General features: G+C 40.8%; 3 protein-coding genes across 3 annotated transcripts in view; 2 read left to right on the forward strand and 1 right to left on the reverse strand.

Annotated features, from left to right (window-relative positions):
* LOC119651240 (lachesin-like) overlaps window positions 1-22,631 on the reverse strand; it is a 248,053-nt gene that overhangs the window by 180,679 nt on the left and 44,743 nt on the right. The gene's annotated exons all lie outside the window — the stretch shown is intronic.
* Window positions 16,552-17,528, forward strand: LOC119651241. Its single transcript, XM_038054720.1, has 2 exons — window positions 16,552-16,722; window positions 16,777-17,528. Exons 1-2 carry the CDS (start codon window positions 16,567-16,569, stop codon window positions 17,476-17,478), a joined length of 858 nt encoding a protein of 285 aa, XP_037910648.1. The 5' UTR covers window positions 16,552-16,566; the 3' UTR covers window positions 17,479-17,528.
* LOC119651244 lies at window positions 17,785-18,756 on the forward strand. The gene is made up of 2 exons (XM_038054723.1): window positions 17,785-17,922; window positions 17,981-18,756. Exons 1-2 carry the CDS (start codon window positions 17,884-17,886, stop codon window positions 18,701-18,703), a joined length of 762 nt encoding a protein of 253 aa, XP_037910651.1. The 5' UTR covers window positions 17,785-17,883; the 3' UTR covers window positions 18,704-18,756.

The following is a 22,631-nucleotide window of genomic DNA, read 5'->3' on the forward strand; positions in this document are numbered from 1 at the left end:
TAGGAAGTGAGGGCTCAAAATGTGTGTCCCAAAAAGTACAACAATTACCGTTCTCAGATCCTGTCCAAACGAAAAATCTGAAAAAATAACAACGGTACATCTCCATGAAGTCTAGTCGCCAAAATATGTTCCATTCCGATATCTTCTCAAATAAAGTTAATTGAGAAAATTTTAGAAATTTTCCCTAAAATCCCCTTGAGTTGAATCTATCAGTATAAGGTGACACCAGAATAAATATTAACATAACACGATTTCGGAAAGTTTGAAGGAAATTCAAGCAATGTTATGCAGGCACAATGTTTTGTATTTCAAGTGAACTAATTGCATTTTGAGACGTGTATGAGGGCATACAAAGCTTCTTAGATTGGTCAGGTGTCAATGACTCGAATCAAAGTGGATTTACATATATGTCTGTATACATGCAAGTATAGAATATGAATGTATGTATGCTTTTGTGCATGGAATAAACCTAAAACATTTAAATGAGTGAAATGAATTTAGATGTCAAAATATATGTATATGCATTCTTCAGTAAGCGGTAATAGACAGTGTCTGTTTGTTTAGGACGAACTTAAAATGTGGCTTTAATATTTATGTATATATCATTCTGAATTTGTAGCTATGTACGGGTATGTATGATAGAAAACCGTGCATAGAATATTAACAAGAGAACGCTGGACAGAGACAAATACAATACCTTAATATTTGAAGCGTCCAGCTCCGAGAAAATTTCCAATTTTTTTAGAGGGATTCTATGCTTTTCCTAACACTTACCATATTGAAAGAATCTTCATTGAGTTAAAACTTCAATTAATTTTTAAGGTTTTGCGTAAAACAAGACCTTATTACAACCGATTCAATGTTTCTCTGTCTATCTGTTCACCTACACAAAATCTAGGCCTGAAAATACATCCGATACTTGATAGACCAGTAGCTTACTCCAAACTACAATTTTATTTTATAGTGTATATATATTTCGGCAGCAACTTACCCCCTTCATCAGTACCAGCTTTGTACTGACGATGGGGGTAAGTTACTGCGGAAATATATATACACCATAAAAAGAATTGTAGTTTGAAGTAAGCTACTGGTCTATCAATTTTAGATTTAACTACAATATCTAACCTCTATCCGATACTTGCTGAAATAAAGTTAATAATAACATATTACCACATTTTTCAAATTTACCTGAAAACCCCGTTTAAGTTCATCTCTGATGTGCAAAATTTTCGAAATCTTGACAAAAATCACCTACTGCTAACAAAGTTATAGAATGTCAAAGTTTCACGCGAATTGATCGCATTCTAGGATGTGTATGACGTCATCATCATACAAGGTGAACTCATATAAACGGCCTAGTTGGAGTTTGGAAATGCATATGTATATCAAGGAATACTTTGAATTGAAGGTATACGCGAATGAGAAAACGTGAATAGCATTTCTCACACAAGATGAACAAAATGCCTTTGTACCCGAAGCGTCCATCTTCCAGTCTTCCGACTATACTAGAATAAGAGACCAGTTAAGTAAAGAGGAGGAAATTTCTATTAGAGAATTATGTAATGAATATCATGAAATATTCCACTTGAAGGGAGAGGGAGGGAAATCAGGCACCTATTATCCAAAAACATTATCGGTTGTCCCAGGTGTATTGGCAGGTCATATACGACCAATTGGCGAAATGTTAGAAAATGGAATAGTCCAACCAGGCTCGAACTACCGGTATATGAGCAATAAAAACTCATTATTCGGCATTTAAAAATAAAATTTTGTCTTTTTTCCATTACACAATCGGAAATTATAAACTGTGTTCGACAGATTGAGAGGAAGTAACTTGAAATTTAATCCAATTTAAGCATTTGATCTAACTCTATTTGCTTCTCTTTCCAAATCCAGAGCCATTTGGCCAAGGTCATGGTTAGTCGAGGTGTTTCAGGAAAGATGGGATCGTCTATTGAATTCCTCCACGTATAACGGATAAAACAGCATGAGGAACGTCACCGATAACAAGAAGAAATAATATCGGTGATAAGATGCAACCTTGGCGGACTCCGCTTTGGTACTCAAAATCCTTTGAGATTTTACCTCGGTGCAGCAAGTGACATTTGACGCCATTGTATGTCGCCCTGAGTGTGTCCGGATAGCTGAGTGGTTAGAGCGCAAGGCTGTCGTACGGAAGGTCGCGGTTCAAATCTCACTGGTGGCAGTGGAATTTGTATCGTGATTTGACGTCGGACACCAGTCGACTCAGCTGTGAATGAGTACCTGAGTCAAATCAGGGTAATAATCTCGGGCGAGTGCAATGCTGACCACATTGCCTCCTAGTGTACCGTTACGGTCTTGAATGAAGTGCTCTAACACACTTCAAAGCCCTGATCCAACATGGATTGTTGCGCCAACGATTATTATTATTAAAATAAGAGAAAGTATCTTTTCTTGGCGTATTATCGATTGCCACAGGGCTTTCAACCCCAGAATGAACATTGATTGCATATTAAACAAATAGTGCCACTGGAGCAACGCAATGTGCAGTGAGGAAAGGTGGTTGCGTCAAAAGGTGCCGCGTCGAAGCGAGCGACGTCGAAACGACATGAACCCCTAATGCCCACACCTATTTTGTTATGCACATTTACGAGACTAACTCCTGATCAAAAATGAGAAAGGATAAAAGAATAACAAAGCAGAAATTGTGGCGATATCCTTCACTTTACAGAGGAATGAACGAGAACCATAGCAGAAATGTGTATGTTCACATTTTTCTTTCGGTAATTGATGAGGTTTTAACAGCAGGTTTTCTACAAACCTTGTCCTCACTTTCAGTTAAGTTTCTCTTATAGTTCTGAAAAATAACTCACCTAATCAGCTTTGTTCTATCACCTACATCCATGTTATTGATTGATTATACCTACATTAGCAGAGGCTATGAAAGCGAGAAGCCAAAAACCTCTAAAATGATAGTTCCTAAAACCAAATCAACTTCCATGCTGTTTCTGTATATGCACAGAAAGTAATCAAAAACTAGATAACGGAAACATTTCTGAACGATGATGGTTTGTATAAGCTCATCTCCAGAAATCTGAATGATTTCTCCTAGTTTCGGCAATGGCCAGTTCTCTTCACCTTTATCTTTATGTATGTACATATAACACTTCGTTCCTTTGGCTAAGTTCCAAATAAAATGATAATTGCGCCTACCGGCAGTATCCGTCAGTGCATTTCATGAATATCATGCCTTCAAGCGAAATTCCGGAACATGAAAGGTGAACTAGCCCACATGCCTATCAAGAAGTAACAAGCTCAGTTCCCAAAATCTGCAACACAATAATCGGCATCGAACTTACCAATGTTTGAAAGACGTAAAGAAGCTTATCGCCAGCAGAGAAATTGACGCTAACATCGGAAAACCAGTTAATTTGGAACAGGATAATATAGAAGAGCATTCGAGCTCTACCATTCAATATCAAGTCGAACCAGGGGTAGTCCTTACGACTCTTTTATGAACATGCCCGCTTTATTCCACATCTCGTTAAGAATTATGAAAACACATGAGCAAATGCATTCCGTAGAATGCTTATTCTCATTTGCCTGTTATTGCCTAAATCCCACATTGTTCCAAGCCATCATATCCAGAATTAAAACGGGATATGGCCGACTCCACGTTGAGTAGCCACGATCAACTGGACGTGTGTTCACAAATTTTGACCACTGCACACAAATGAGGAGCACAAGCATGTTGTCCTTGATTGAAATTCCAGATACGTAGCATGATATCACGTCAATTTCATAGATGCATCGAATTAAAATTAAAACCACCGATTGGATTTGTGGCCTTTGCCATGGAATTAATCTTGTGCAAAGAAAATGAAGTCACATACAAACGCTGGATATTGCATTGATTATTGCCGTAGGACGGTGGATCCTGTCCCGATCTAGAATGCACTAGGGACTAATATATGATAGCGAAGGATGCTGTAAATCATACTGAGAGAAATGTACCTCTGACCAGAGATATGGATGAAATTAATTAGAGATAATTTCACTTTTGGGATTAATCAGACGAAAGACAAATATTTACTCCATTCCAATAATATGAAACATGATTTTTCCATAGTTTCAATATTGGTAATCTAAATTTATAATATTAACGCAAAGCTTATTTGCATGCTTAGTTCAAATGGTTATGGCTTAGTTTCAATGTAAACTGGTTTCAGACTTTAATGAAATATTGTCTGTAAATTGTCCACAACTAATGCAAAAAGTTTAGAACAAAATGAAAATGAAATGTTCGCAGGTTCCTTATCTAAAAACGAACATGCTTACGCGCCTCAATGGCCACTAGTCGGGCAACTAGTTAAAGGCACCTAACTGATTCGTAATGCAATACGATCTTACGTCATCTATATGCAATTGATAATTTTGGCATTGTTTAATTTTAGTAGAGCTACTTTGTAATAAATATAGTTAGTAAAAGGCTTGAACCTTCTCAGCTGATGAAGTGCAGTATTTTATCTACCTAAACCTCGAGCAACCGCACCAGGCGCGGAAGTTTTACCAACAACATCCTGCCGAGACGAAGAGGCAAATCTGATTTCCCGTAGAATGGGAATATTGGAGCTATGGGTTGAGTACTTTGATGAACTACTGAACAACCAGAACATCGGCGAGTTGGAGGTCCCGCCAACTGAAGACGACAGACAAATACTGTCACCACCAAGTTTAGGAGAAACAACCCATGCAATTCATGTGTCCGGATAGCTGAGTGGTTAGAGCAGCAGGTTAGGCTGTCGTACGGAAGGTCGCGGTTCAAATCTCACTGATGGCAGTGGAATTTGTATCGTGATTTGACGTCGGATACCAGTCGACTCAGTTGTGAATGAGTACCTGAGTCAAATCGGGGTAATAATCTCGGGCGAGCGCAATGCTGACCACATTGCCTCCTACAGTCTACTGTAGTGTACCGTTACGGTCTTGAATGAAGTGCTCTAACACACTTCAAGGCCCTGATCCAATATGGATTGTTGCGCCAACGATTATTATTATTATTATTAACCCATGCAATTCATCGGCTAAAAAATCATAAGTCACCAGGAGCCGATGGAATTACAGCCGAATTGGTTAAATATGGAGGCGACCAGTTACACAAAGTGGTTCATCAACTTGTGCTCAAGGTATGGGACAGCGAATCAATGCCTGACGATTGGCAGCGAGGCATTATCTGTCTCATACATAAAAAGGGAGATATCACGCAGTGCAGCAATTATAGAGGTATCACGTTGCTGAGTACCATCTATAAGATATTCTCCACTATCTTGGTAGGCCGGATAGCCCCATACGCCCAGAACATCATTACCCCATACCAAAGAGGCTTCACTCCAGGCAAATCAGCAACAGATCAGATTTTCTCTCTACGACAAGCGATGGAAAAACTGTTGGAATATGGACAACAGTTGCACGATCTATTCATCGACTTTAAAGCCGTCTATGATAGTACAGCCAGGGTAAAACTGTACACGCCATGAGAGAATTCGGTATCCCGACGAAATTAATAAGACTGACTAGGCTGACCCTGACCAATGTGCGAGGCCAGATAAAAGCAGCAGGATCACTCTCAAAACCATTCGACATCAACAACGGTCTACGACAAGGGGATGCGCTATCATGCGTCCTCTTTAACCTGTCCCTCGAGAAAGTGATCCGTGATACTGAGGTAAATGCAAGAGGTACGATCCTCTTCAAGTCCACCCAACTACTGGCCTATGCCGACGATATCGACATCATGGGAAGATCCTCCCAAGTCGTACAAACTGCCTTCTTCCAGATCGAGCAGACTGCACATCAATGAAGGCAAGACAAAATATATGGTGGCAATGTCAACACCGAAGACGAATCAACCAACAACATCAAACCGCACTGGTCAAACACGAAGAAGAATAAGGATAGGAGAATACAACTTTGAGACCGTTGACAATTTCTCCTATCTAGGGTCGAAAATCACAACCTATAACAGCTAGGATGATGAAATCCGCACACGGTTGTTGTCAGCCAACGGAGCCTATTTCAGCTTACATAGACTGTTCCGCTCGAAGCGTCTCACCATAGAGTCAAAGCTCTTACTGTACAAGACTATGATCTTGCCAGTCCTCATGTATTCCTCGGAAACTTGGGTTCTTAGCAAGAAAAATTGTAACCGCATTCGAGAGAAGAATCCTCCGAAGAATTTTTGGCCCCCTACATGAGGATGGACGATTCCGTAGCCTACACAATGACGAAATCTAGGAGCGATACCATGATCATCCGGTTGTGGATAAAATCCGGCTCAATAGGTTACGGTGGGCGGGTCACTAATCCATATGGATGAGGATGATCCCACCCGGACAGTCTATAAGGGCAATATCTATGGTAGAAAAAGAAGACGAGGCAGACCCTGCCTGAGATGGAGCGATGGTGTAGGTCAGAACGCCAGACAGCTTTTAGGGATATCGAAGTGGTGGACCTCGGCGCAAAACCGGGATGTCTGGAGTTCCTTATTAAGGCGGGCCTAGACCCGATACCGGTTGTTGCGCCGTTGATGATGATGATGATGATGAAACTTCGAGCACATTACCCAGAATTTTTCACACAAAGGTACGTTAAGTGTACAAAATACCGTCCTCGTTGGGTATGTCCAAAGACAAAAACACCACACTCCTGCAAATGTGGACTAATGCAACATCCCACCCGTTACCGCGAAAGTGCAGTATATAAATACATGGTTCCCAAAAGAGAGGCTGGCCTAGACGATAAAATTTCAGCGGACTGGATGAAATTCCTAATTACGTCATTAGGCAACTTCCCTGAGTCTCCATAAAATTTTTGCTGGCAGCATTTAATAACTGCATAAATAATGGCTACTTTCCCACCACCTGGAAAGTAGCTAAAATAATTGCGATCCGAAAAAAGGCAACTCTAGTGAGTCTAACAACTTTAGACCGGTATCATTATTGCCCAATCTAGGCAAACTCTTTGAGAAAGCATGGACAATCAGGCTAGTCCAATATTGCAATCTGAAAGAGATTATACCCAACCATCAGTTCGGATTCCGCAGCAAACACGGAACACAACATGCACTTAGCTACCTTCACGACACTGTCGTAGCAAAACTTAACGTAAATAATAAGCCGACCGTAGCATGTGCATTGGACTTAGAAAAGGCCTTCGACTCCGTATGGGTAAACGGACTAATCTACAAGCTAATAGATGTTGAGTTTCCAATTCCGATGATAAGCTTCTTCGAAGATAGGTATTTCTATATCAGCGTGGGAAATGAATTCTCCGATCTCTTGTCGGTAAGATCGGGAGTACCGCAATGATCAATTTCTGGATCCACATTTTACAATATCTTCACGGCTGACGTCCCAAGTCCCGAGACCGGCACTGACCTTATTCAATATGCCGATGATACCCTCATATTCTCTTCGAGCCTCCACTCCAATAAGGCAACGAAGGCGGCCGAGAAATATGTGAAAGATCTGTACAAATATTACCTGCAATGGGGCATTCAAATTAATGAGGCCAAAATGCAATTGTGCACCTTTCGGAGGGAATCTAGATACCTAGGTTCTAGAGGAATCCATAGGAAAGCTAAACGCTTAAAAATGAAGATCAGACACACTGTAGTGACCAATTCCCAGACTATTAAGTACTTAGAAGTTAAGCTTCATGAACTCCCTAAGTTCAAGCCACACCTTGAGCTCGCTATCGCTAAGGCACGCGGTGCACTCAGTAGGATCTACTTTCTTCTTCAAAAGAAAGTATAACTCAGCCCCAAGGCCAAACTGATTCTGTACAAGACCCTGATCAGACCCATTATCTGCTATGGAGTGCCCACGTGGATCACTTGCTTCACCCGAACCATGTCCAAATGTGAGGCATTCGAACTCCGGATTTTAAGGCACTGCACTGGTCTTTCCTATAACTGGAAGACCAAGAAGGTTGGAAGAAACGCGGAAGTGTGTCAGCGCGTCAAAGTACAACCTATTCGAGAATTCGTTCTCAATTTGGTGGAACGGCTCTTCGAAAGAACGGAGAACCATCCAAATCCACTAATCCGGCAACTCTACCAACAGGGTAGCACCTACCCATTGGCCAACTTCCTAAGACCCTGCCAAATAGTGAGTGAATCTCTAAAACCTTGCCATCCTTTCCCTCTACGATTCTCCCTGCTTGGTAGGGGTACACCGAGATTAAGCATAAGCAATGTAATGTGCTATTGTAAATAGTAGGTTTAAATACTTATTGTTAGATTAAGTTAGATTAAGTTTAGACTTAGTTAGATTTAATTAGTTGTAAGTAAGTAAGTAAGTAATGCCTTCTGACGCTTTTAGTACAAGCGCAGTTTGAAAATAATACAGTTCAGCTCAAAATTATTGTCAAGATCAATGTATTAAAATTAATACAATTAAAGTAATAATTACACAGAAGGTCGGGTAGGCCGAACAATTGTAATAGCCACCCATTGAAATGAAGTTAAGTTAGTTAGGCTAAATATTTAAGCTAGAATGTCATTAACAATGTATTAGAGTAAGTCACTATCGAAAATAAAAAAACTTAAACTTAAACTGGAGTTAAATGTCGTTGGCTTTGACTTTGACTAGTATCACACACCCAAAGTGCTACTGGCCAGGTGTTGGCTGATTCTTTGAAAATAAACTTCTTCTTCATTTCAGAGACTCATTTAAAGACCAGACATAATGTCAACTTCACTGGATATAACACTATCCAGAATGACTATGACTTTGAAGAAGTTATCAGTCAAAAACCTGTTCACCTCTTCAACTGCGACGAAATTTGTTGAAACCACAGATAATAGACGAATTTTCTTAGTTTCCCTCTACATGAAATCCGGGCCATTACCAATAGCTCATTGTCAGTGACGACTTCAAGTTAAGGCGCACCTGATGCCTGTCTTGCCAGGTTCACAAGCTAGACGCACAAGTCAATCCATCATGGGCTACTTTCTGCTGTCTGATGAAACCAGACAAAGTTTCCAGATGAAATCATTGAAAACGCTTCCTGGTGTGTCTGATCTCTTCGCAGTTGAATTTAAGTTGTCCTCATCTTACCGGTTGACTACTTGCCCTGCGAGTTGGCGCTTAAGGATATACTCAAAGTCCTCTTTGTTTATTATAAGAGGCAACTAAAAGGAGTGGACATTTGTGGGCTCGCAACTTGGTTTGTGGAATGTACTCACGCTCCTTGACAACGGTAACGAAGGTCCTTAGAATGCTCGATTTCTTGAACCTGAGTGGGAATTTTGACGATATAAGCTGGACATTCTGGGCCTAAATGAAGCAAGATGGCAGGACTCCTCCGGTAATGTGTTTTGGTACTCTGGAAAGCCAGTTGGTAGCAGACGCGAACTCGGTATCGGGTTTCTTCTGACGGCTACCACAAAGTACGCTCTCTTGACCTGGGACCTGGCTTTCGACAGACCTCTAATGGCAAAATTCCGGCCCAGTTTAATATATATATATATATGCTTACAATTCAACACCTTGGTAGGATATAGCGCGTCAACCACACTTACGTGCCACCGATCAAACGGTAGATATACTGAGTAACTCGTCTGAGAATATCGATGGGCATTGGGTCGGGATCAAAAGCGTTCTTTTCACGGGTGTTACACAGGTCATCGTCCCAAAGGGGCATTATAAGATCTGGCTGACTGCGAAATCGTGGAAGTGGATAGATGAAAGGAAGGGGTTGAAGGCTCTACTGACCGCTGCAAGTGATGGCGGGCGTGACGCGCTCGAACTCCAATACCGAGCAAAATACTAAAAAATTCAACGCAATGTACCCCATAACAAGAGAGAATTTGCTATTGCGCTAGCCAGACGCCGCATATCGCAACGATTTGAGGAATATATACCGCATGAAAAAAGAGCTTACATGTGGTGGGAACTCCACGATAATGAACTGAGGAGGTGAAAAGAAATCTTCACCGTGTTTCTCAACTGTATCACATCCGATGAAGTTCCTCCTCTTGTGAATGAAATGGCTAGTCACTTTAGCATGTGTACACACACTGTTCCTCCAAGGAGAAGAGAAATCATTTCGGTCATCAATGCACTCAAACGGAGTAAAACCGCAGGGTTTGATGGTCACCCCGGAGAGTTATTTATCGCTGCCCATGCAGCTACTGCTGATCTGCTACTTCCACTCGTACAGAAATCTAGGGAATCCTTCCAACTACTTTCAAAGAGAATGGAAGAAGGGGATGATCGTCACAATCTCAATGAAGGGGGCCTGTTTTAAGTGTGACAATTGGTGGAGTATCTACGTGTCGTTGCAAAGATAATAACTTAAATCATTCTAGAAGCATAACACTATGGCGCAGCAGGGTTAATAACATTCGAAATTTATTTCCACAACTCTATTCAAGCCTTTTGTTGCAATTATCTACTTAAACAATGGTTATTTTCTCTCCTAGCTTTCACGAACTAGAAAGCTTCAAGTCTATTTCCCTCCTGTCAAAGTTGGGAAAACTTTTTGAGAAAGCATGGACATTTGGCTTAGCCCAGAACTGTAACTTCAAAATTATTCTTCTATCTAATCACCAGTTTAAATTTCGAAAAGACCTTGTCTCCTGCATGGATATACGAACTAATAGGAGCGATGATCAGCCTCCCAATAAATTTCTTTGAGATAATAGCGTAAGAAAAGAAATATCCGATCCATTGCCAGTAACTAGAAGTATCACAAGAAAAAAAACTAATTTCAAATCTCCCAAACAAGATGGGCGTTCGATGTTCGAACACGAAGATGTAAAAACCTTAGAGAGACACATCGGACCCTAGCGTGGCAGAGCTTGGGTCGTCTCTCCAGCCCCGGTCCCCAAGATAACCATTTAAGTATTATTTCACGTTCTGCCTTTTTACAATTGCAGAGGAAACTGTAACCCAATTCTCCTTCAAGTTCAGTACCGTTACACTCTCCGGAGTCACGATGCTTCCCACCGTTTGGTTCAAGTTAATTCTCCTCATCGTGATCCTTGGGCAGCGCAACATCACATAATCAACATCCACCGGCATGCCACCGCGCGCAAAACAATTCGCCAAACCGTCCAACCCAAAGCAGTGCAGATAGTGTTTGTACCAACCACCGTGTCGAGTGAGGAAATGGGCAATGTGCTAGTTGTTTCCTTCTTTGAGAATTTTCAATTGCGTCCACCCGTGAAACACCACTCCAGCTAAAATCAACATGCGACACTGTTTCGGCACGCCAACATTCAACATCATTTTTGCACTAGCTGTCTTTTAACACGTATACTCTAAGGTACCCCGAAAGCTCAGTTTGAGGTCAATCATCAGCCCAAGGAATTCAAAAACTAGCTTAGAGGGACGACTTTCACCCTGACAGAGTTCATCTTTCAGTAGTTCGTTGAGACCGCTTCCGTTTTCTCATCCTCCAGTGTCAGTTCAAACCTTTTCCAGCCAGGACTTTACGGCTCTCACTATCACCATGCGCTTTGCTGCGATAACTACAGCCAAGTCAACCATCATCCTTAATCGCAGCCTCCTCTGGGGCGGAAGTCAAGAGCACTCTATTATGCATGATATTCCACAACAGCGACCTAGTACTGAGTCCCGTGCTATCCCCGCTGTGACAATGTACTATTTGGGGTCTTTATCTGTTCCGCAACAATGTCCATAAAACTCGCCAAATATAGAGCAATACTTAAGTCAGCCAATACGAGCTTAAATCGGCTCCAGTTCAGAATTCAGCATGTTTCTTACCTGACTCACCATTGTACTTATTGATCTGGACCACCGTTTGTTTCCGCTGCTTTTGGTGTTGAAGTGGCAACAATTTTTTTCAGAAGGCGTTAACAGGTTACCCGGCGTAATTTTTGTAGCCTTTTCATTATCACATTGTAGGCCCCACCCCAAGATTTCGGCATCTTCGAGCAACTGTTTGAAGTAGTTACTTTTGATTTCAGGATAAAATAAAAAAATAAATTTATTTGAGCAGGTATCGGAAGTGCATCATTGTGATTTTTTTCCGATTTTTCGGTTGGATAGGCTCTGGGAATGAGACCTTTTGCACTTTTCGAGGAAAACTTTTTAACCCTCGCTCCCCTATGTTTCGCCCAATATAAGAAATAGATCAGTTTGTCATGTCAAGGTTACTTGAATTCAACACATTTTCCCACTAAATTTCGTGACAATTTCCTTAGCCGTTTCCAAATAAATCGGGTGTGGCCGACAGACAGACATTGAATCGATTCTAATAAGGTTTTCTTTCATACAAAACCTTAAAAAGGGTCATGCTGATCCCAACCAAAAACGCCTAAGTGACAATTAATTTTAGCAAGATCCGAAGAACTCAGAGAAGGGATCTCATGCTCAAGTTGGAAAGATCCTTAGTGGGGAAAACTGATGGATTCGATAAGCAAGATAAAAACTCGCTTATAGAAGACGCAGCAATGCGTACCCAGGATCTTGCTGAAGTGGCAGCTCTTGGGAAGAACTTAGAGAGGAATCCGTTCTGAGTTTAAAAAAAGCCTATATGGTTGGCAATTACTCTTAAATGGAGCAAAGTGTATCAAAAGTTGACGGCTTGCTGAAATATGTTTCAACCCGCTCCATAACTTCCCGAGAAGCTTGCACTCCTCTTACGTTTGGCACCACGCGTTACTGGCGCAACCCGTTAATGGGTCGCCTTGGGATAGTCGTGTCGTGATTAGCAATGGAGTTGTCGCTCTTTGTTAGTGTGTGACCTATCAACTGACAATTCCGCTTTGTCATCAGCAATAGTACTGGTATCTGGCCCGTGCGTTAAAGTTTGAAACTGTATCAGAACAAAGTACTCGGATGTCAAACACAGAGAAGTGTTGACAAAAGTTTGTTGCTTTCTAGTAACAGTGGAAATCACTTGCTATGTCCCACCCCATATAACAACACAGAGCAGTCTGAACTTGATCTTGATGTTGAGATGCTGGCATTTTCAAATTTTGGACAACGCAGCGAGGGTGTTAAGTTCGATATCGCCGGCAGCAGCAACGATGCGTCCGAGCTATACAAATTAATAAACGTCCCAAGCCCAAGCAGACTCGATCAGCGTAGTCAAGGTGTTTGAGGAAAGATGCCGCCGATTAAAGGAAGAAATAAAATCACACACAGGACAGGATGGAGTCCCGGCGAACCCCGCTTTGGACTTCAAATTCTTTCCATATTTTAAGTCGGTGCAGCACGTGATATTTTGAACTATAATATGTCACTCTGATAATAACTATTAGCTCCTCAAATATACCCAATTGCATAGTGTATTCCAGATACAGTCTCTGTTGGCGTTGTTCTCTTGAAATCGAAATAGTAAGTCAATCAAAGGTTTGCACTACTTGCACTACCGCAAGGTGATCCACATGGTATCGATGTATCGATGAAATCAGCCCACTTTCTCTCGATTAAAGTTTCATTTGACAGGTTCCAGGAATTTTTGAACAATTATTTTTGAAACAGCAGGGATCATTCAAACATCCCTCCAAATATCGCGCTCAAGATTCACAACGGGTACCCCTTTTCTGAATCTTAACGATCATCCCCTTGTTCCTTTTGTGGGAAGGATTTTGGATTCCTAAGTGTTTTCTTATAACTGAATTTAGTGGCTTTGGAGAGACTGCTGCAACTACCAACCGCGAGAATTCGATTTGACCCAAAAGAACGGACCAAATTGGAGAATCGCGAAGATATACGAAAAGACCGTATTGCCGAGAAGTGCAACAGTGACCTTAAGGGGGAATCCTTACTTAAAGGCCTTTTTTCACGTACCTTTTTAAAATTTTTTTAGTGTGAAAATTTAGTCGGAATGCGATGGAATTTTGACATTAGTCATATTCCGAACAACTTTTGAAATTTCTTTTTTGAAGTTTAAGCTAAAAATAAAAGAATTAGGGGACAATATTCCACTGAGAGTCGCAACTGGAGTTCTCCAACTCGCCAATTTGTAAATAAAACCAAAAAGCTTTTAATTAAAAACCAAAATTTTTTTCGTTCAGTAATTATGCAATTTTTTGGAATTGCTTTGGAATTTCTTCAGTGTATTCTAGGAGGGCTAGGCTAACAATCTTAACAATAAAAAAAGTTGGTTCTGAAAACCCCCTATGTGGTTTTCCGCTTAATTGCTTATTGAAAAATGGTTGGATCTCCAGTTCATTTGTCTAGGATGTTGTCGCGGAGACCACACCCCGAAGACATGTGATAGTCACAGATTCAATTGAAGAGGTGACAACATGTGCGTATGGCCCTCAATCCATGCAGTGCAGATTTACAACCAAAAAGCCCCGCAGTAGGTGGAATAATACATTGTCTAACTTTCGATCGTATTGCCACGGAGCCAGATCAGTGGCTTATAGGGCAGCAAGTAGAACCCATCAGGGGTAAAAGGAATACACCTACATAACCTGCAGAAAAAGGAATGACTGTAAAGCTATGATGGGACGAGTCAGAGACCATTCATCTCCACAAATCGGATGTACTCAGTCTTCCAATTCCAGGGGATGCCACGGTGATAGGTTATATCGTTTCAAAGTATCTTGGAGAGCCTTGGTTATACTCCTGAGAAGGAGTTAATGCTATCAAATTAAAACTAGGAACTACTTCATCATCTCCACGTCGGCCATCAGATGCTCGGGAACGGTGAGAACCTGACGGCTGACGAAACCTGATTTTATCTAGGAAGTACAGTCCCAGTATACTTGTGGGTTGTTTATAGCCAGGGCGTGAGCTCCATCTGGTTATATAGAATCCCAGGTCTCTACATGTCTCCTACAACGTGCATAAACTAAGCGTAGAATACAAAAAGACGACAAATTGCCCTCCACCGTCAGAACCATCTCAGATAAGGTAGTATTCTTCATTTCGGGAATTCCTCACCTCGCGTTGGTAGGCGAGATGACACACAGATACACCCTAAAGTCCACCTCTTCTTTATCGCAAACAAAGCACGCCGGCAGTAAGAAACCTATATACAGATGGTAAAGGCCAGTAGATGCACAGAGCTGCGAAGAAGGAGCCAGCATAAGAAGAAATCTTCTGAATGATATGGCTCTCCAAACTGCAATGGAGTCCCAGAGGATGCACGGTGCATATCTCCCTCTGTTCATGGGCAAGAGGGAATAGTAGATAAAATGGTGGTAGCGGAAAACCTAGTTCAGAAATTACCAGCATGCGCGTTTAAAATGTGATTAATTCCATGGTCGGATCTTTTCAACGTAAAATGTAAAAAGTGGAGGAGAACCAATGGTTTAGGAGAATATTTCCTCCTTGGCCAAATTTGTATTGTTAAAAAATACATACATCATCAGTATGAGAAGAGAATACACTTATAAAGGGGACAGTTGGTTCTCAAAATACGGTATATGTGTTTTAAAACAAATTATTTATTTAATATATGCCTAAATATTATTAATTATGATTTTTATGATAAAATGTTTGCAAACATTGCAGCACAAAATTGCAAAGGCTCACAAATATGGCTATATTCCCGAGGTCAAAAGCCCCAGCGACTTCACTAATAACTTTCCAATATTTAGACTAGTCTGCACTTTTTGATAAAATAAATATCGTAAACTTCTTTGTTGTCTACAAAGCACCACCTAATCCTTGAATTTGAATTCAATTCAGAATTGATGGCTTTAGCTCAATGCGAAAATAAAGGATTGCAGATAGTCTTACCTATTTTCACTATAAAACTTGGTGTCTTTTAAGAAACCTACAATATCTGTCCTTTTTTGTGCTCGCAATTTAATCACAATAAGCCCCTCAAAGCTCTGCTCCTTAAACAAGTAAATATTTGTGAATAGTTCCACTTACCAAAAACTGCCAACACTAACAATAAGACAGCTTTTAAGAAAAAGGCCTTATGTCATAGTTCCACAAAACTGGAAATTATGTCAAAAGATACAAGATAAGTTTTATTGCGGGAGCCTAATAAAAAAATTCATCAAGGTTTTACTGATATTACCACATTCACAATGTCAGATGCTTAAAAGATTACTTCGCATGTGAACGCTCTCCATTGTCTTCACCATTGCAGCTGAATTTTTCCATTTTTGATGGTCCTACTTTCCCTTGAAGCCAAAACCGAGTGGCATTTTCCCAACGTTTTTTACCTGAATAGTACTGCATTGAATACCTCTCATGATAGATAGATAGAGCACCAGTTGACATACTGTTCCACTGAACAACGCTTTGATTTGACTATAATCGAGCGCCATATCGAAAAAATATTTCCCAAAAATGTGCATGCAGAACAAGTGCTCTACGTGTGATTAGAGAAGATTTGTGCTTGTTGATCCCTGCATTTGAAATATACAGCGTGCAGTAAAATTTTATCATTTTAGGTTGTCTCCTGGAAAGTATCTCTCTTTTTATAAAGATTCGCCAGCGACTTTCAACGGAGTGATATTGCTCAATGCTTCTTTGAAAGCCTACAAGGGATTTAGTGGGCAACGACGCGTCTGCTCGAGCTACTCTTAATTGGCGCATAAAAAGCTTGCCTATAAAATCGGATGTGTGTTCTAGATGAATGTCAGTTAACAGAACCCAAGCAAAAGAGAGCACTATCAGAATAATTCTAGCCTTTTCTAGATTTCGTAACTCAGTGACACCAATTGGTTGCAACAGTAGTAACCTAGCCATAATGAGGAAGGATATCTTGTGCATCGTAATTGCCATTATTTTTGTAAGTTACCGATGACATGATGTACTTTTTCTAACCCGATCGTTTCGCTTTTAGAGTGGTGCTCACATCTCACCCACTGATGGTGTTAATACCATAATGAATGATCTTTTAACACTGTCGGACGACACAGTACAGATAGCCTTGAACGCCATGAAGATAGGATTTAACCGAACCACGGAATTAATGGACAGCTGCATATCTACCATGATGAACAGTGAAATGAACCAAACTACCGTGGACATACAAGATGAGAAATTGAAAGCGGCAGCGGCAGGACTAACTGATCGCTTTAAATCGTTAATGCCTGACCTGCTTAAACACGTAGAGCTAGCAAAAGCGCGAATAGCGAGCTTGTACGTAAACGCAGAATCCTGTGAAACCTCGCTTCGGAAAGTTTGTGTTGATCTAAAAGGGAAATTAGGCCAGTGTTCATCTAGGCGTATCAACGCTGCAATCAGCCAAATCCATAACTGTGTGAATGACGGAGTGGACCATGCCAGCGGGGATATGATGAACAATAATAGGAACCTTAATGATATGATGACCGAATTCAGAGATCTGTGCAAAAAACGTCGTAGCTGCTTCACCGACGTCGGAGCCCCTCGGTGTCTCAATGAGGTCATGCGTAATAATTTGACCCCATTTTTCACAAACGCACAGAAATGCTTCTTGACAATAGCCGAAGCTCGACCCACAATGGAACCAATTAATGTGTGCACTGCGGAAATTACGGCTGACGTACCCCTGATGTGCTGATTGGGTAGCACTTTTATAAATCTACTTATTTTTAATTATATAATAAAAAGTATATGTATGTTCATAACAAAAAATTGTGGACTCTTGTATTGAAATTATGCGTTTCCAACAATTGGAGCTGACTAACTGTTTACAATTGAATGTGGTATGAAATCCGAGAAAAATGAAAGTGACTCTTCGAAAGCTCTTTCTCCATACGGCCTGTATCGAAATCCCCGTGTTGTTGCCACTAATACCTTAAGTAGGGGATTTTCTCAATTTTTTCTCCAGCTATCTTACGTTAGCTTCTAAAACAGCAAATTACGGCCTGCGGCATATAAAAAGTGGGACACTCATTCTAGTCAGTTTAGTAAGTGATTCTGAAGACATCGCATAACATTTAGGAACCAAGCAGGGAAGAGTGAGATGACTGCGGCTATATTCATTTTCACCAGCATTATCCTGGTGCGAATCATACTTAAGTCCCGGTCAACTAGAATTTCACTTTCTATCGCATCCACAGGTTCTGTTTCATGGCCAATCAGTTGCAGGACAACAGCAAGCAGGAAACGTGACGGTCGACCAGCAAAATGAAATCCTGAATAATTCGAAAACTGTTATGGAGTCAGTTTTCCTACCCATCTTCGGTTGGACCGACTCAATGGATACTCTAGTGTCGTGTCTAGTCTCATTGCTCGAAATGGCAACCGTCTCAGCGCCCACCACTGGCATCGCCAATGCTGAAGTTAGCGCATCTATAGAAAACTTCAAAACGGTTATCCAACGACTCATTGGAGAGCTCCAAACAGCTGCAAATGAACTCAAATTGCGTGTGGAAGCGCTGCGTATGGGAATGCAAACGTGTCAAGACACCCTTAATCAGAGCATCGAGAAAATCAGAACTGTTGGTAAATGCACCCTAAAGCAGCTCTACGTACTTGCGAACCAGATACGCAACTGCACGTTCCGAGCTTTGACCGCCTCCAAGTCGGAAGTGGCCATCATCCAAGATGGTATCTCAGATACTTACCTGGAATTACATAATATCCACATGCGTATGGCGCATTGCACCTTGATGAATCCTAAAAACGCTGTTCCTTGCATTGAGGTACTCACTACAGAATTGCCTGATATAATCGATTCGGTTCGAGCGGATATACCTGGTGCAGATGTTGCAAAAACGTTGGAAGGAATTAATAGATGTTCGACGAAGATATCTCAAAATGTAGATACCATGTGTGCTTAATAAAAAAATGGTTCTTTTTAAATAAATGGGAGAGATTGCGAATGTGTCATGAATGTGTTTTTTTTTTTTCCATTTGGTATTCAAAAAGATACTATCATGAAAATTGTAAATTGTGGTGGATTTAGCTGTTTGATGATCCCCTGTGTTCAGAGTTTTAGAAATATTAATTTTATGCGATGTAAGCGATTTTTTCTTTTCTATTTTTCCATTAAAATTTCGCAAGTGGTTACTGGTTGCATTTTTCCATATTTTCTACCATAAACTCATAAGGCGTCCATATTCCTTTCAGGATTTTTCCCATCTGGAGTTAGCACATCAATACTAAGTACCAACTTGGGTTCAGCTCATCAGATCTTCTTGCATTTGAGCATTATCTCCACCGGGAAATGATTGCGATTTTTGTCTCCAAATTTTAGGATGATCCGCTATGCACTTTGCCTCCTACGAACAAAGAAATCCCATAGGTTAAACAATGGAAATCACCCACGCAAGTTCATTCGAACTAGATAAGGTCGCCATAAGTCTCTAAAAGCGTAAGTATTAGTGGCGATTTTTGTTAACTTAGATAGGCATGAAAGGCCAAGTTTTACATAAATGGCGTTTTGGTGATAATATCGCCGGCATTTCAAAAATCTGTAAAATTGTCTTTAAATAAATAAACACATGAATAAATAACGCTTTTAATGCTCCTTGAAATAATGAAAACACAACGTGCAAAGATTTGTTTTCACTGGGGGATATTTGAAAATAACCAAACGGCGAAGGCATGCTTGAGTACCTGATATTTAAGTTGCTTTGCGTTTACAAGCTTACACCCAAATCTCATATGACTTTTGTTCTTTGGTTCGCAAATACGCTACTTGTTGAGTTTGATAATTCTCAGTTCCTATAAATATGTGTAAAAAGAACACTCGGTGGGAGGCAAACACAATGGGTATCCACTGAATTCCATAATTAATATTTGGTTAAGAGCGTCTATGTTTGCAGTAGGTCATGGGGTGAAATGCTCTAGAATTTCAAAAATGTGAAATCAACGAACTTCAACTGAGCTGGTTGACGGTCTGGTCTAATAATTAGAAAAAAAATAGTATTTCTGAGTGGCCCAAATAAGCATAGAAAACAATGGAAAGAGTCACATGCACTTGAACTGCAGACGTTGGTAACCCATTTATTACAACTGAATCCTGTGTGAATAGAATGATTAAAATTGTAAGTGCAGCTTAAAGGTTTGTATTTTTGAATTTAATTCATGGACTGTCGTAATCAGGTAGGAAATCTAGCAATTAGAGCCTACTTCACATAAAAGGCCGCTAATAATAAACCACTCCTGACAGGCAATCTTTCTATACTGTAGTCTTTCATCAGACCCTAGCCTTCAGAAAATTGTGTGATAACTGTCATAAGTGTTGTGTATGCCTTACGTCATACTATAGGTCATAAACGAAAAACACTATCGCCATGTAACGGTGTGCGAAAGTATAAGGTGGGGACCTATAGCTCAGTTCCCAAAACTACTGTTGATATGGCAAGTTTCGCAGGCGCACACTTAGGACGTGCACCTCGTTCGAGACCTCGTAAGGAGGCAAATTAGTCCGAACCATATAAATTCATCTCCAAACCCTAAATGTTGCTACACTCACTGGTAAGACGAGAAAATCTGTAGGACCCTTCCGGAACAGGTACATCGACATTTGCGCTCAGCAAGAAAGCGTGAAGGCGGTGTAGATGGCTGTAAACTTCCATACTTTTGGTAGCTCACAAACTCACTATGGTTTGCCATCTTTGAGGATCTGCGCATCGTTGTTATAATGGCTAGTGATTTAATGAGGGGCTGATGCAGAACACTTTTATTACAGCTGGTGACACGATCCATTTCTTAACCACATACTCTACATAGACAGGTCAACTCGATCCAGAGAAGGATGGAAACTACTCGACACAAAGACCTGTAACGTGCCTGCCGATGATTATTGGTGCTCTTTATCGTTATGCGAACAAAGAAACAGACGGCAATCACAACCTTGTACCTAGAAATATGTAAATGATGTACTAAAAGGTTGTCTTGTCTTCCTACATCGTTTAGTAGGAAGAACTTAAGGGGGTAATTTTGTTTGAGCAAATATGATGGGACGGATTTTGAAACTAAGATTTCAATTTTTTCGGTTGGATAGGTGCTGAGAACGAAAACTGTTACACTTTTTGCGCGACACGTTCTGAGTTCATTTTCGAAAAGTGCAGCTGCCCTTTGGCCCACATGGCTATATTCTGTGCTCCCCTATATATATATATATATATATAGGGAGCGTGCGTTTCTGAGATGTACCCACGATTCTTAATAACGGTATCGAGGTTCTCCAGAATGGTCGGTTCAAGCTAAGTGAAATGAGAAATGGGATTCTAGAAAGTACTCCGTCCCCACTTGCAGCATTGCACTTTTGTATTCTGAGAAGTTTAGTGATTGCAGACGCCAATCAGTTGTCCGACTATTGCTATTGACTGCTGGAAGCCCGCCCTCATTATCTACCAGACAGTTTCTAGCAGAATCTTCACTGCAAGATTAAGTTCTAAGTTAATAAGCATCATAAAAGTGTGGCGCACCAACGGAGATTTCCGACATAGAGGAGCTGGAGGCTGAGATCTGACAAGGCCCTACTGGGATATGTCATAGGGAAGCACGGTCTTGGTGACGGTAGCAAGAACAGTGAAAGGTTCGTAACTTCTGTAACTTACACTGCCTCGCTAACGATGGTACACTGTTCGAGCGCAATAATAATAGTAATAATCGCTGACGCAACAATCTATATTGGATCAGGGTCTTGAAGTGTGTTAGAGGACTTCATTCAAGACCGTAACGGTGCACTACAGGTATTGTGCTCGCCCGAGATTATTACCCTGATTTAACTCAGGTACTCATTCGACGCTGAGTCGACTGGTATCCGACGTCAAATCACGATACAAATACCATTGCGCTCTAACCACTCAGCTATCAGCACAAGGTATGCCGAAATGTCAGATATGTGTCCACTAAGCGGCAACGAATTTGATTAAATAATCAGACTGTCAACATTGCGAAGTTTTCTTCTGATTGTATGCAAAAAAGAGGTGCTGACATCGGCGTCGAAAAGTACCAGTGTTTGTTGGTCCGGTTTCCTTTGGTTGCAGCTTCGCCTCTCTACAGCGGAATGGACTGTCAGCCTCCAATGAAGCTCCATTTCTTATGAATGATATGACAAGCCACCGCAACATGTGCATATGGAACCTTTCTGTTAACAAAATTGGAATTATTTTTGCCATGTACGCGATAAAACGGGAGTAAATTCCTCTCTACTCATAAATCTTGATAGCCTGAGTAGAGAAGGCGATGATCGTTAAAATTACAAAGGAGAAGGCCCATCTTTAGTGCGGCAATAAGAGATGTACTTGCGTGCTCCATATCGTAGCGAAAACATTAGCTAAAATCATCCTGGAATGAAAGAAACACCTCAAAAGCTTGATCAACCAAAAGCAAACTGCTTTTTGTTCTCGATCCCCGGTACCGGCCACATTAATACCGTCCGGATCATTGTGAAATAGTGTCTTTAGTGTAGATCACCGCTTCATTGATTTCGAGGTCACCATTCATCTATTTTGAGAAAGATTTCGGCAGCGCAGACAGAGAGTTTATCATTAATACCCTCCATCCGAACCGAACTTGATTTTCTCGGTGCATTAACAGCCCATTTCTTTGTATCAGTCCAAAATGGAAATGCAACACTAACATCAAATTGATACTGTTCCGGGACAATGTTCTCTTTGTGCTACTATATGGAATTGGTAAATGAAAAGTAAGCTCTAAGGTTCCATCAACTCATGTCTGCTTATTATTACCGGCGTATTCTGGCTTGATACAATTAGGAACGAAGAACTTAATCGGTGAAAAACCTGTAGC

The sequence above is a fragment of the Hermetia illucens genome, chromosome 3 (assembly GCF_905115235.1).
Source record: "Hermetia illucens chromosome 3, iHerIll2.2.curated.20191125, whole genome shotgun sequence".
Lineage (NCBI taxonomy): Eukaryota > Metazoa > Arthropoda > Insecta > Diptera > Stratiomyidae > Hermetia > Hermetia illucens.

Coding starts and splice junctions, on each gene's coding strand:
- LOC119651244 (XM_038054723.1), top strand. CDS start 17,884: ATGACTGCGGCTATATTCATTTTCACCAGCATTATCCTG. Junction 17,923..17,980: donor TTTTCACCAGCATTATCCTG/GTGCGAATCATA, acceptor TCGCATCCACAG/GTTCTGTTTCATGGCCAATC.
- LOC119651241 (XM_038054720.1), top strand. CDS start 16,567: ATGTCAGTTAACAGAACCCAAGCAAAAGAGAGCACTATCAGAATAATT. Junction 16,723..16,776: donor TCGTAATTGCCATTATTTTT/GTAAGTTACCGA, acceptor TTTCGCTTTTAG/AGTGGTGCTCACATCTCACC.